The sequence below is a fragment of the Macrosteles quadrilineatus genome, unplaced genomic scaffold (genome assembly GCF_028750875.1).
Source record: "Macrosteles quadrilineatus isolate MER2022 unplaced genomic scaffold, UCM_ALF_1.0 Scaffold_3__2_contigs__length_128488019, whole genome shotgun sequence".
Classification (NCBI taxonomy): Eukaryota; Metazoa; Arthropoda; class Insecta; order Hemiptera; family Cicadellidae; genus Macrosteles; species Macrosteles quadrilineatus.
This window is the reverse complement of record NW_026542596.1, coordinates 54,413,297-54,428,801: the sequence shown is the minus strand read 5'-3', so window position 1 is coordinate 54,428,801 and position 15,505 is coordinate 54,413,297. Positions and strand designations below refer to the sequence as shown.

At 33.3% G+C, this 15,505-nt stretch overlaps 1 protein-coding gene across 2 annotated transcripts in view; it reads left to right on the top strand.

Annotated features, from left to right (window-relative positions):
- LOC128989660 (uncharacterized) overlaps window positions 1-15,505 on the top strand; it is a 36,959-nt gene that overhangs the window by 4,018 nt on the left and 17,436 nt on the right. Inside the window, exons 2-4 of one of the 2 annotated variants that reach the window (XM_054411624.1) lie at window positions 7,362-9,910; window positions 10,895-11,650; window positions 14,636-14,707. In XM_054411624.1, the coding sequence (XP_054267599.1) occupies window positions 7,462-9,910; window positions 10,895-11,650; window positions 14,636-14,707 (3,277 nt within the window). In that variant the 5' untranslated portion in view covers window positions 7,362-7,461. The remainder of the gene's footprint in view (window positions 1-7,361; window positions 9,911-10,894; window positions 11,651-14,635; window positions 14,708-15,505) is intronic. The other variant, XM_054411626.1, reaches the window with a different exon arrangement.

Genomic DNA, 15,505 nt, shown 5'->3' with positions numbered 1-15,505 from the left:
TCCCTGACTCACAGTGTACCCTTTCTAGTCCAGGAGCTGAGGGGGTTTGAGCATGCATGAAAGTAGTACGCAATGTTATTGCTGATTATTGTAATATGGACTGTGGTGATCAAAATTACGTATGTCGCCTATTTCAAAAGTGGTCGATAAGGTGGGCGGGAGGGGGCAAACATGGCGGTTTTGCGCTATGCGTTAAAACGCTGGTATTTCGAAAACGGTAAAAGATAGAACATCGGTTAAAACGTCGGTGTAATTCTAAAAATGTGGCCTACAATAATGATTATTGAGTCCGAGGTCGTATCTCTATAAATAAACAAGTTATTGTATAAAATATGTAAAAATGGACTTTTCGTGGAGTTTTTGTTACCGAAAGTAGAATTAATTTGTGAGTGTCGCAAAGAAGTAATAGCCTATCAATTATCTTTGCTGATAGTTGTAATATGGACTGTGGTGATAAAAAATACGCATGTCGCCTACTTTTCAGGTGGTCAAGAACATGTGGGGGGAGGGCAAAGATGGCGGAACGCGCTATGCATTGAAACGACTGTAGCTCGATAACGGTATGAGATGGGACATCGGTTAAAACGTAGTTTTAATCCAAAAAATATGGTCAATAGAAAAGGTGATTGGATAAAAAGTTGTATCTTAACTAATACAAAAGTTATAACAATAATATGGTTAACAAAATCTACATTATACACCTATTTTCTTCAAAAATCATATGGATTGTTGATAAAAAATAGTGTAGGCCTAATTACTTAATTATTCGGTTAAATATTAATTAGATGCATTTTCTTATAAGGAAAAAATATATTATTATTATTACGAATACATATGGTTTAAAATGTAAAACACGGCCTCCAAACGCCTTGGGGTTCGTCCGATAGGTTGCGTCATAATTGCTGAGCAATCTATATGTTTAATACACAGTTGTAACACTGTTTTCTCAGTAATTACTGGCCCGATCTACAAGATTTATGTCTCAAATTAAATGGGATAGTGTGTAGATTTGCCGAACTTCCTTAGAATTTACGTTTTTTCTAAGGGCTACGACCTACAGCCCTTTAAAGGTCGAGTCAATACCTACAATTCTTATTGAAGAATATAATACACAGTTTATAAATTATTCGTCAGCTGTTTAATGTTTGTCAGACATTTGTTATTATTTTTATAACCTTACTTTCAGTATGCAATTATTAAACTTGGAATTTCTGTTTATAAACACACGGTTTTGATCAAGGAAAGTGTATTTGTTAACTTATTTTTGAAATGTTTTAGTTTTCCTGCAAAGTGATCTGAAGGAAAGTGATAATTGAGTTTAAGTTTGAGTATGGATTGTGAAATAATACCCATAGTAGGGAACAGAAACTTATTGTTTTGATCAATATAATTTATTCTCTACGTCCACCAGAATAATCATGGGGAAATCCGCTTGCAAGTTGTACATATAATTGCTAATGAGTGGGAAACATACAAACATTTTATAGTAGGTGACGAATCTTACTCAAGATCAGTGTTAGACGTTCAGTGGTACCAAACTTTACCTTCTCGAGATGGCGAGTACGCTGGGATACGTGGAACTACAATATATCAGTGAATTTTTTTTCAAGTACCCAGGGAAGTTGCTTGAGAAACTGTGACTTACCATTCGGTTCTGGCGAAGAAGTATGTGACTTGATGTTTAATGGCAATGTTGACTCGGGTCATTATAGCGTTATAAAACTTTATCATTAACCCCAGGGTGTGGGTACAAAAAGAAAAAGAAAAGGTAATCATTAACCGGGCGTAAAGAGACATACCGAACAAAAAAAAATGTAGAGAACCATTGAACTAAAAAGGTATAGAGCAGTGTTAAATGTGCTCTGGAAGTCCCTACAAAAAAAAATACCAACTCTTTTGAATTGGGGTCGTTAGATTGGATTTGTCACTACTTCAAATCTATGAATTTCGAGTCAGAACAGACTAACTGGGACACAAAAATGTTTTAGTTTTCCTGCAAAGTGATCTGAAGGAAAGTGGTAATTGAGTTTAAGTTTGAGTATGGAATGTGAAATAATACCCATAGTAGGGGACGGAAATTTATTGTTTTGATCAATATAATTTATTCTCTATAGCCACCAGAACAATCATTCGGTTCTGGCGAAGAAGTATGTGACTTGATGTTTAATGGCAATGTTGACTCGGGTCATTATAGCGTTATAAAACTTTATCATTAACCCCATGATGTGAAAAGTACAAACAGAAAAAGAAAAGGTAATCATTAACCGGGCGTAAAGAGACATACAGAACGAAAAAACATGTAGGGAACCATCGAACTAAAAAGGTAAAGAGCAGTGATGGTGTTAAATGTGCTCTGGAAGTCCCTTCTAAAAAATACAATTTTTTTTGAATTGGGGTCGTTAGATTGGATTTGTCACTTACTGCAAATCTATGAATTTTGAGTCAGAACCTAGACTAACTTGGACACAAATATTTTTCCTTATGTTGTCACAAGGGGAAGCCTTATCAACATTTTGAGTTTATGGAAAATCTTATCAACAGCGACTATAAAAAAAGTATTAAGGGTCAAAAGAGACAAAAAAACTATTTAAGTAAAATATAACTATGGTTTAATGACTATAGGTAATGAAAAAAAACGACGAATATAGGAATATATTTGAGCAAACTATCTAAATATCATAAATAGCTGCTTATTAAGTTATCAGCATTGCCCAGTTCGTATACAATTTTTTTCAAATGAAACTCGAATTAATATAAAACATTCATTTGGTTAAAATAATATATCGATTTGATTAACATAAAATAGTTTATACAGGCAAACTATCAGTTCTATTTCATGTAAAAAATTAAACAACCCCTAAATAAAATACAAAGATTAACAGTATTTGTTAATTATTATTTCTTTTATTGCTGACAATATTCCCGTGGCAGAGCACGGGCGGTTAACTAGTGACTGTTAATCCCCCTAAAGTTCATTGCCTTTCAACTCAATTATATCGCCTAGTTATTTAAATATTTTAAATTTCAATTACACTTTATTTTAAGTTGCTTACGTTTTTACTTTCTCCCCCTATACCATAGTATATGGAGAAAGTATTGTTTTCGTCAAAATTTTTGAGTTTGAGTTTTGAGTGGATATATTCGTTTTGGGTCCCCCTGGACCCAAAAAAGTGGTTTTCGATGTGATGTCTGTGTGTGTGTCTGTGTGTCTGGATGTGTACAGAGCTAGGGACTACACCTGTGGTCCGATTTCGATGAAATTTGGTATGTAGGTTCTAATTCATGGTATCTCCAGGCGTTTTTTTCATTTTTTTGAAATTTTGATTTTTAATGGGGATTTTCCCATAAAAACCCATAAAAAACCTGAAAAATTGGATTTTCTCGAAAATGGCCCGAACGATTTTGATAAAAATTTAGTATGTTGTAGCCCTTTAAATTCTGAACAAAATAGTACAAATCCCATTTCTGTAAAAATTACGGTTCAAAAGTTATGGTAAATTATGTTATTTTCCCATAAAAACCCAATAAAATAACGAAAAATAGGATTTTAGAAAAAAATCCGGTTTTATTTTAACATAGTATGTTATGGTCCTTAAAGTTTTGATAGTTTTTTTCATTTTTAAAAAACTTTTAATTTTTAATGGGAATTTTCCCACAAAACCCCATAAAATAACAGAAAAATAGGATTTTCCCAAAAACGGCTCGAACGATTTTGATAAAAAATTTAGTATGTTATAGTCCTTTATATTCTGAACAAAATGGTACAAATCCCATTTCTATAAAAATTATGGTTCAAAAGTTATTGTAAATTATGTTATTTCCCCATAAAAACCCCATAAAATAACGGAAAAATCAGATTTTTACAAAAATGGCCCGAACGATTTTGAAAAAAATTAGTATGTAGGCCTAGTCCTTTAAATTCTGAACAAAATCGTACAAATTACATTTCCGTATATTTACTTTCACGGCTTACACATGATAAAGGTTGTTGAAAAACTTATAGGAGAAAGTATGTGTCAGAATGCTGATACCGTTTATTTTAAATTGTGTGTGGCTGGTTTTTATATACGTTTGTTCTTAGTGACTAGTGGATTAGGCAATTTTAAAGTAAAATTTCAACAACTTACAAAAGTTAGGTAGGCCTACCTATTTCAATTCAACAAATAATATGAACAACCAGTGTAATTGTTATGGATAGAATGAAGAGACTTACCGTAATTTTTATTATAAGGTATTTACTTTTGTAGTTATGTTTTTTATTTCATATAACTGTATTTAATAAGCATGTAAATCTTAATGTTGCATGTAAATCTTGTCAATGTATTATTTTGTAAAATGGCGATTGCCGTCGGAATGAATAAATAAACAAATAAATAAATAAGAATCTGTTACATAATCATATAGTAATAAGCTATAACATTATAATTAAAATTGGATTTGTAGTGGTAATCTGTATTATGCATTTGATTGCGGCGAAACCCCGAGTATTATACGTAGTTTGGAGGCCGTGTTTTACATTTTAAACCATATGTATTTGTAATAATATATTTTTTTCTTATAAGAAAATGCATCTGGTTAATATTCAGCCGAGTAATTAAGTAATTACACTATTATTCATCAACAATCCATATGATTTTTGAAGAAAATAGCTGTATAATGTAGATTTTGTTAAACATATTATTGTTATAACTTTATTAGTTAAGATACAACTTTTTACCCAATCACCTTTTCTATTGGCCATATGTTTTGGATTAAAACTACGTTTTAACCGATGTCCCATCTCGTACCGTTATCGAGCTACAGTCGTTTCAATGCATAGCGCGTTCCGCCATCTTTGCCCCCCTCCCCACATGTTCTCAACCACCTGAAAAGTAGGCGACATGCGTATTTTTTATCACCACAGTCCATATTACAACTATCAGCAAAGATAATTGATAGGCTATTACTTCTTTGCGACACTCACAAATTAATTCTACTTTCGGTAACAAAAACTCCACTAAAAGTCCATTTTTACATATTTTATACAATAACTTGTTTATTTATAGAGATATGACCTCGGACTCAATAATCATTATTGTAGTCCACATTTTTAGAATTACAACGACGTTTTAACCGATGTTCTATCTTTTACCGTTTTCGAAATACCAGCGTTTTAACGCATAGCGCAAAACCGCCATGTTTGCCCCCTCCCGCCCACCTTATCGACCACTTTTGAAATAGGCGACATACGTAATTTTGATCACCACAGTCCATATTACAATAATCAGCAATAACATTGCGTACTACTTTCATGCATGCTCCAGCCCCCTCAGCTCCTGGACTATTCCTATATTATTGCAGCGTTGTTACTGCATAGCCCCTATTGCTTTGACCCCATCTTTACAAAATTGAGGGGTAAGTGCGAACCCCCCCTACAAATGAAAAGAAAAATGTTTTTTAACTTGTAACCAAGTTATAACAACTTTAATATTATTCTTATTTAAAAACAAATCCTCTAAGTACTTGCATGGAAACAAAAACTTTTGTATACAATGTTTTGAAAAACCTTAGAATCCCTGATTTAAAGTAAAAATGTAATGTTTTGAATTTCTTTCCATAGGCCTAGGCCTAAAATCTATAATTTTTTTCTAGTTTAAAATTTTAACTTTGTTAACAAAGACAAAAAGTTAAGGTTTTGTGATAACTTTCATGTATTTTTTTTAGTTAAAAACAAAAAGTTGGTGGTCAGCGAACACTTCCCCACCTGACCTTAACTCTTTTAAGTAGCTTTCAACTATTCACCTTGGTATTTGGTTGCCTTATTAAGCTAGTTACCTTGTTGAACTAAGTGCAAGAGGAACAGTTAACATTCCCAGGACACCACACCAAGTCATAGCAGAGGTTGCTTTGTTTTCTAAATAAACTGTAATATTTAGCAATTAATACATCAATCACTTACATACTATATGGTCTTATTTATGGGGCCACTCTCCACATATTAATGACATCCTTTTACTCCAAAAAAAGGCGGTTCAAAGCATTGCTGGAGAATGCTCAGCTACACACTGTAAAACTCTTTTCATTAATTTCAGGATACCATATAATACCAACCGTAGTAAATCAATAGCCTATGTACAAAATTAAAGTTAGATCAATTCACTTTCAGAAAAGACATACACAACCACTATACAAGAGTTAGGGATAAAATAGATATATTGCAGCACAGTTTGGCAAAAACTGAATATTCACATAAATTAAATTGTATAAAGTGTTTTAATAAAGCTGCATGAAGAAGCAAAATTAGTTTCTTGTATTAAAAAAAAAAAAAAACTGTATGACTGGATGGTTAAAAATCCTTTTTTACAAAATTGATGATTATAGGCTATATAAATTGTGAAATAATTATTAGATTTTGAAGATTAGGTTAAAATAAAGCTTTTGTTTTCATACAAGTGGTTATTTAAATTTTATATATATATATATATATTGTACTGTAAACACCGAATAACCTCGAAACGATGTATAACATATGTGTCCTATTTCTTTTATAAAGATCAATAGAAATAAATATTTCTTATTCTTATCAGGCTTAAAATAAATCAATCCCGGCAACAAGATTTTATTGAATAAATACCTATTATGAATGAGATACGTTAACGTTTGAAATTTAAGATTCTCACTACCGTACAATAAAACAAATGTTAAGATTAAGATTTTCAATTTAATCCTGATCAACTACTTACACCGTATTAGTAGCCTACTCTTTATACACAACGGCTACACTAGTAGTTTGTTGTTCTTTAGCCTAGTACTTTTCTATGTAAAACTATTTTTTTACATTTTTTTGTGCCAAAATGGGTAAGCCATGCAAAGTAAGCAATTCTACTTGCAAGAGATAAACAATATAGCCTACCATTTGTGTACTCATTGTTGTTCAAATACTTCTTTATTGTGACAAATTTATGCCTACTACCTCACAGATATTTTTTACAGCCAACCTCTAAAAACCTATAGGACATAAAACTTAGCCTAACGTTAACAAATTACTTTAATTCATCCATATTAGAGACTTTTGGGGGATTCAAATTTAGTAAATACCCTAGTTGAAGAAAATATCCCACTTAGAGACAGACCTGTATCACCAATATGCTGATGTCAACACAGAGCATGTATTTATGAAGCCGGACTAGAGGTTGAAATCACTGCATGGTTTTGTAAGGGTTATCCTTGTCTGTTTACTCTGGTATCAATAAAGTTGCATAGCGATTAAATACCATTGCTATTTGCAACAATTTGCTTGTACTAACATAATGCATTAATAGGTGTTTTAAGATTAAAACTATTACCTTAAGATGAAACTATCAGAAACTGAATTGTTTCAGCTGTTGACACTTGGAGATGTGGAAAGAACTAGCCTGAGGGTGGCTTATATTGATAAAAGAAGGGAATTTACCCTCCTTTAACAAGTGTCAAAGAACAAATATGAACCTGAGACACCCAACAATGTCTTCCTACTTTCAAATGGATTACGATAGACCACCTCATTCCTACAAGGAATTGATTATAAAAGCATTTGAATTGGTTAGGTCAAAGCCATTGGAATTACGTGATATTTATTTTCTTATATCGGGCATTTTTCCATACTACAAGCCTGGTGGTGCCTGGCAAAATGCTGTGAGACATGTACTTGTTTTAGATCCTACTTTTGCTTCAGATCCCAGAACAAATCTTTGGCAAATAGTTTCAAATGTAGAGTTGCAAACATCACTGTTTTATCCCTCAAGGTCATCTGTGAATGCCCGTGGTTTTGGGAATCAACATCCTATTTCTGAATCTTCATTGTTGAACAACCGCCTTGCTCCGTCATCACCTGATAAAGGATCATATTTTAATGGAAATATAGAAAGCACTCACAACAGTGATGTTCATAGTATCTCATTTCACTCAGCAAACGAACCACGGATGTCTTCTCTGGAAACATCTTACAGGTGGATTGACCCTTACTCAGGGATGAATTTACCAGAGGTTTCAAAATGGCCGTCTAATACATACATGTCTAGCTTGAACGATGATCAACAGTCAACTCCAAGAGAAATGCATAGAGATCTCCAGTATTTTAGTCAACGAAAGTCAGAACCTGTAAAACCTGTGAGACCAAATGCAATTAAGAGTTATAGTCCAGACTATAAGCATTCCAGTACGTTTAAACCATATTCACCCAACCAAACCCCAAATGTATTTATGAGAAAGTTCACAGAAGAGAATATTTTAAGCACTCATGCCGGCTTAAATATCCCAATCAAAGGAGCTTTTAATCGGTATAATGTACCTCAAAATTCATATGAAACCAAGAACTTTAAGGAAGAGACCAATTCAAATTCTTTGAGTAGTTTCATCTCACAAAATGTCCAAGGTTCTGTATCACCGTTGAGCAGTAATTTGCCCCACACTCAAAATCGTTATAAAAGTGATATTTCTAACAGTTTTTGGCCTCATGGAAATTTCAACATTTCTAAAGAGCCGTACAACCAAACTTCAAATCAGTTGATTAGTCTTAACATACATGCTTCACCTTGTCAACGGCAAACTCAAAATGAACCTGATTTTGATTCTCCTTCCTCAAACTCCCATGCTTTGCGAAATTCAAGTCAATTAGGTAATACTTTTGTGAATGATACTGAATTGACCGATTGTGATTTCTCCAGCTTTACCAAACAAAAAAATACTTCTGCTTCCTCATCTCAAACTAATCCATGTACTCCACGAGGAAATTTCAGTTCCAGTTTGGTCTGTCCTCCAGAAAACACGTTCAACACAAATGTGAGCATTGATTCACTTACTCGTAGTTCTGTCGGTGATTTCATCAGTAGCTTACCTGTGTTGCCTTCATCATTTTATGCATCAGCCAACAAAGCTAATCCAGATCAAGGAAGGACACCTCATTCAGAAGCTTCTTTGATTAACATTAACATTCACTTATCGGCTTTAGAAAATGCTGACACATGTAGTATGATCAGTAAGCAAGTTGCCAAAAAAGTGTCTGAAATACAAGTCAACACTACAGGCTCTAGTAGTGATTATCCAGATGTAAGGAATCAAAATCGTGTATTAGAAAGTACTTCTCCATTTTCTTCTTCAGCAGAGGAATGGTATGAAGGTTTACCATTCAAACTGGTTGATACAGCTGATAAATTAAAACCAGTGACTAAAACTATTTTGTCAGAGTCATCTAATACTAATTCATCAGCAGATGGTAATAACAGTATTTTCCCTGCACAAGCAAACGATTGCTCTCCACATGTTCATTGTGAAATAAACAACTCTGGAAATGTGTTGACAACAGCAAAAAGTGATAAAGAAGTTTTCACTGAAAGAACTTTTAATGAAAATATCTTAGCAGTTCCTGATAGTTCCCACTCATCAGTTAAAGATATACAAGAGTCACTTCTGGAATCTGATTTGAAGGATCTTTCATCAACAGAACACGTGTTAACCTGTCAAAAAAGTACATCACAAAACAGCTGCTCTGCTACGGATCCAATTCATACTTCTTCAGTTGGAAATACTATTTCCACTACATCAACTGAGGATATTCCATCCTTGTCTACAAACAAATCTCTTCCTACTGTGATTAATTTGGATTCCACTGCTATGCCAACCCCCAACTCCACTTCCATTCCGTCAAATCAAAACAAAGAAATAACACCACCTTCGAGTGTTCAAAATGAAACCTCTAAAGATATTAAATCAATGCATCTTGACATTGTAAAATCCGCAAATAAAATAAAACAGTGCAGTGTTTTTTTGAAAAGAATTGATTTAGAAACTAAAATTATAAAGTCTAAAATGCCAAAAATAAATATTAATAATGGTGATACAGTAGAGAAAATAACAAGCAGTGACGAAAATACTGAAGACTGCGACGATGCAGGTAAACGATTCTTATTTTTATCCTCAACCTTATAACAAAATATCTTAGGGAAAAGTGACAAGATCAAAATATTGAGTCTAATAAACCAGTAATTTCCTACATTAAGGCTAAACATACATAGGTAACAGATTGGAAAGATCGAGATTGACAGTATAAAAGCTTGGGCAATTGAACATTGACCATTACTAATCGCGAACCACTACACCAATCTTGTCGATTGTCCCAAAAATTCAGATTACATAAAATACCTCAGATCAATTTTCCCAACTAACTTTCCAAAATGATGTTCAGTTAGTTTGAAACAAACTATGTTCAAACTCATTTTAGGGTTGTTAGTGTATTAAACAATATGAAACAATACTCAACTGGCAAAGTAAGCTCATATTAAAATTTTGTAAAATATGCAAAATTTTGGTTCATGAAAATAGTCTTTTTGGCCTAACTTGGCTTGTGAGCTGTAATACTGGTCTTTGATTTTTTTACTAACTTAAGTTTCTGTCTTGAAGGTATCCAAGAAATTGAAACTGTTACTCTTGCACTTATTTAAAAAATAAACACATTCATACTGTCAGCTACTTGATCTTATGATTTGTGAGACAACCAGAAGAAATAATCATAGTTTTAAGCTTAGAGTTGAATCAATAAACTATTTTGTTGAAGAATTATTAAAGTAAAGAAAGTGAATTTGTCCCCAAAATGCTTTTTCATAATCTTGATGATAAACAGATACTAAAAATACATATCAAACGTGCATTTGCAGCCCATGTGATTAATCTTTAAATAGTTATTGTAATGCTGCTTTAAGTTAATTTAGAATTTTATCCTTTTATTTTCATATACTGTAGGTCTACCATTATTTTAGTTAAAACAAATACCATAGGCCTACTATCGTATCATATATTGTAAATTGACTAGGGACGTACACAATTTTTATTGGAATGAACAATTTTGACAGAGCTTAATCATGCTTTCATTTTGTTGCAGGAAACGATTCATCGCTAGTTGGTGATAAAGGAGATGTACAAACCCAAGGACGTACAAGGACGTGCAGGACTTTATATCCTGTGGAAGTAAATGGCTATACGAAACCGTCATACAATTATTGTAGACTGATCACACAGGCCCTGGCCACAGCTCCCTTGAGAAGAGCCTCAGGATTACAGATATGTGAATCCATCGCTAAAAAACATCCTTACTACGCACATCTCACATATCCTGACTGGAGAACATCTATCTATAGCGCTCTGAGAAACCGTAAGAAGTTTTTCACTCTAATCGGATCCAATGAAAATAACGAGTTGGTTTGGACCTTCAACCCCAAATTCGAGCAGTATATGCTAGAAAAATGGGTACCAAAGTATGTAAAAGAAAAAGATCAGTCCCTTTCATCGACGATTTGCATGCCCTGGCTACCCAAAAACCACCCTGATCAACCTCACAATGCGGTTACAAGACATGAACCTTCTACCAGTCAATTGTCCAGTACAAGTATGTCAGAAGACATCGGAACTCAGGTCCCGGTGATTATGTTCTCTGGAACATTAACATCTAGTCAACCAGCCTCCCCTAAAATTATCGATTGTGATGTTTTATGTGATGAGCCTAACCTTATCGCAAACGAGAATTTGGAAAAAGACCCTTTGCAGGCTGACAATTCTAATCCATCAAGTCCTGTCATACAAAACGTTTGTACTGTCACCGATGATTTTAGGCCCTGGGAGCCAGAAGTAACTGTTAACGGTGAGTTTTAGTGTTCATTAGCTTTAAATAATTAGTAATTAGCTAAACTATATTGCATTCAAAATAAAAATACAAGCAAACTACAACAGTTTTAGCGAATTTCCCTATAGGGAAGTAGCTATTACCGTAGGTCTCATGGTAAGACTTAGGCCCGGGACCGATTTACTTTTTCATTTTAATGTCCCCAGAGGCCAAAAACACCATTTGTTCAAATTTTTATATATGTATATATATATAGATATATAGATTTATATATATATATATATATGTGTCCGTGAACACGATAACTTGAGTAATTTTTATCCGATTTTGATGAAATTTGGTTTGATAGTGTAAGGCGGGATAAACTTGAATGAGTTCGCGATCCAGCATGATCGGACCATGGGAACAGGGTTTTATGGGGTAAAAATTGGTTTTTCTCACTTCTTACCCTCAAAACACAAAATTTCCCAATTTTTCTCTAAACCTTCTTAAAGAGCTTAAAAAAACAAACAATTCAGTATATCAAAGTGTTTTTGTTCGGTTATTGGTTACGGAGAAAACTAAAAAAATGGTAAATTTAAAATTCCCATGTTATTCTTATGGAGAATATTGTAAAATGTTGTAGTTTGCTTGTTTATGGATATATTTTGATCAAACTTGGCAAATTTATTTATTTTATAGTAAGCTATCAATATTTTACCAAAAACACACTACTTTATTAGTTTCCTTGTAGCAGCAAACCTAGGTACTCGTTAAACCTAATGTTATTTAAATAGATCAATTGAAAATCAATTCGGCCAAATGGAAATTCGCTTAGACGGCAGGTTTGCTGCGGCGGGGGTATTCTTTTCCTCCATAGCCTAAGAATAAGATTAGAATTTTAAATGTGAAGTTTTTTTTATTTTTTCCATTACAGTAGCCTACCTTTAACTGTACAGCTAAACACCTCAACTGTACTTTTGTAACACTTCAACATACAAAATTATTAATTTTTTAAGCTTTACATGATGTTCAGCAATACAGTAGGGGGCTGCACTATGTTTTTGAGAGTTATAAGGACCATCACATACTAATTTCAATCAAAACTGGCTTTTTTCAATATAAGATTTTCTCTTATTTTATGGGAAAATAATATAGGCCTAATTTAAAATAAATTTTGAACTGTAACTTTTACAGGAATGGGATTTCTACCGTTTTGTTCAGAATTGAAAGTTCTACAACATACTAAATTTTTATTTAAAATCCACCACATGATGATATCATGGATTTGTACCTACATACCAAATTTCATTAAAATCGGACCACAGGTGGTCTGTAGCTCTGTACACACCCACACTTACAGACATCACTTCAATTACCACTTTATTGGGTTCAGGGGGGCCCAAAACGGATATATTCACTCAAAACTCAAACTAAAAAATTTGGATGAAAACAATACTTTCTCCATATAGGCTACTATAGGGAGAGAAAGTAAAGACCTAGTTTCAAAAATTCTTAAACACTATAATGATAAAGAGATTCTGTACAAACCACAAAAAAACGTTTGGTGCCAGACTTTCTATACTGTAGAAGTGAATGGCTATTTGAAACCGTCATACAAGAACCGACAGTTTTTTTGTAACCAAGTTCCAATGATCTTATCTTGGTGGTTCACAAACTCACTCATGTTTATCTCGCCATACACCTTCGAGCCAAATTTAATCTAAATTGGACCAAAATTACTCAAGTTATCAAGTTTACGGACACACACACATAAATTTGTACAAATAGTGTGTTTGGCCTCTGGGGACATCAAAATGAAAAAGTAAATCGGTCCCGGGTCTAGGTCTTACGGCCATCTACGGAACGAGAATAGCTACTTCCCTACTGGTGAATTCGCTTAAAGGACACACACCAATGTTTTTATTTCTCGTTGTTTTTTTTTACTTTCTCTCCCTATAGGCTACCATACATAAGTAGGCCTATATGGAGAAAGTAGGTATTGTTTTTGTCAAAACTTTCAAGTTTGAGTTTTGAGTGGATATATATCCGTTTTGTTACAAAAAACAAAAAAGTGGTTTTCGAAGTGATGTCTGTGTGTCTGGATGTGTACAAAGCTACAGACCACCTGTAGAGACATCTGTAGTTCGATTTTGGTGAAATTTGGTATGATGTAGGTACTAATCCATGGTATCTCCTGGAATTTTTTTTAAATTTTTTTTGAAATTTTGATTTTTTATGTTAATTTTCCCATAAAACCCCCACAAAATAAGAGAAAATCGTATTTTCAAAAGGAATTGGTTTAGATTGAAATTAGTATGTGATAATACTTATAATTCCAAACAACATAGTGCAACCCCCCATTGCTGTAAAAATTATGGTTCAAAAGTTATTGTAACATATGTTATTTTCCCATAAAACCCCATTTAAAAACGGAAAATGGAATTTTTGAAAAAACCGATTCCGATTGAAATTCTTCTGTTATGGTCCTTATAATTCTAAACAAAACAGTGCATTCCATCATTCCTGTTAAAATAACTGTTCAAAAGCTAATGGAACTTTTGTGATTTTACCTATTAAATATCATAGTTACTCTCATCGCTACCCATGAAAAAGGTTGTTGGCAAGCTAATGGGAGAAAGTATGTGTCAGATTGCTGATACTGTTTATTTTTATATGGCTTCTCTTCTAAGTATTCAACAAGTTGCCATGGCTACTTATCACCCAATCACAGGCTACTAGCACTATGTTGTCATCACTTCCAAGCTTATGTAATCTATTGTATACACCTATACCTATACATAAAGATGCTAAACTCCTTGGTTGGATAGAACTATCAAAATACTTTAGTAAAAAATGTTTATGTCCTTATTAGGAACATAACTATTTTTAATATATGTTGAACAAAAGTCAATACAGTTTTAGTTTTATTAGGAACTTTTATTCAGGAATTATTACATTGCATGATTATTTTGTGTTTATTTGTAGTTAAATATACTTACCATATATAATGGTTCTTTTCAGAGGATAACCAACGAAACAGAACAGAACAAAATGGAACTCAAAAGCCCAACTCGCCATCTGCACCGATAAGAGGTAATCCTAAACATTCAATCAATATCTATAAGTGAATTAAATACTTAAAAACAGTTTATAACTAACTGTCACTAGCTTAACAGTTTGGTGGAATATAGAAATTGGTAGTTCAGGTGTTATAGTGTCCACCTCAAAATCCATTGATTGTTCGTTTCTGGGAAAGTCAGTAACTTGTTGGTGGTTTGAAACTAGTCCTATCCTTAATCACTGGTGGCTAAAGAAACAGCTTATCTTAGATTTTCACTAAGCTACCCAAGACGTCTCACTTATTTTTAGCGGATTTCCCATATAGGTAGTAAGGTATTACCGTAGGTTTCATAGCAAGACCTGGATCCGGGACCTACTTTTTCAGAACCTTACTTTACTGGGATTAAATTTTTTGTTTTGAGGTCCCTAGAGGCCAAAAAACACCATCTGTTCAAATTCATACATATATATATTATGTGTGTGTGTGCATAACTCAAACATCCGATTTCAATGAAATTTGTTACAAACAGTAGGCCTACAAACGAGTTCACAAAGAAAAAACGAGTCCCTTTGGCATGATCAGACCAAGAGACCTAGGTTTTATGAGGCAAAAATTAGTTTTTCCACACTATTGACCCTCAACATTTCCATTTCCAATTTTGAAGAGTTTAAAAACAAATAATTTAGTATATGTAAGTGTTTTTTGTACAATTACTGGTTTGCAGAGAAAAATAAAAAAAAATTAAATTTTAAATTCCTAGGCCAATGTTATTCTTATGGGGAACAAGTACGTAAACTTGTTGAAGTTTGCTTGTTTATGGATTTTTATTT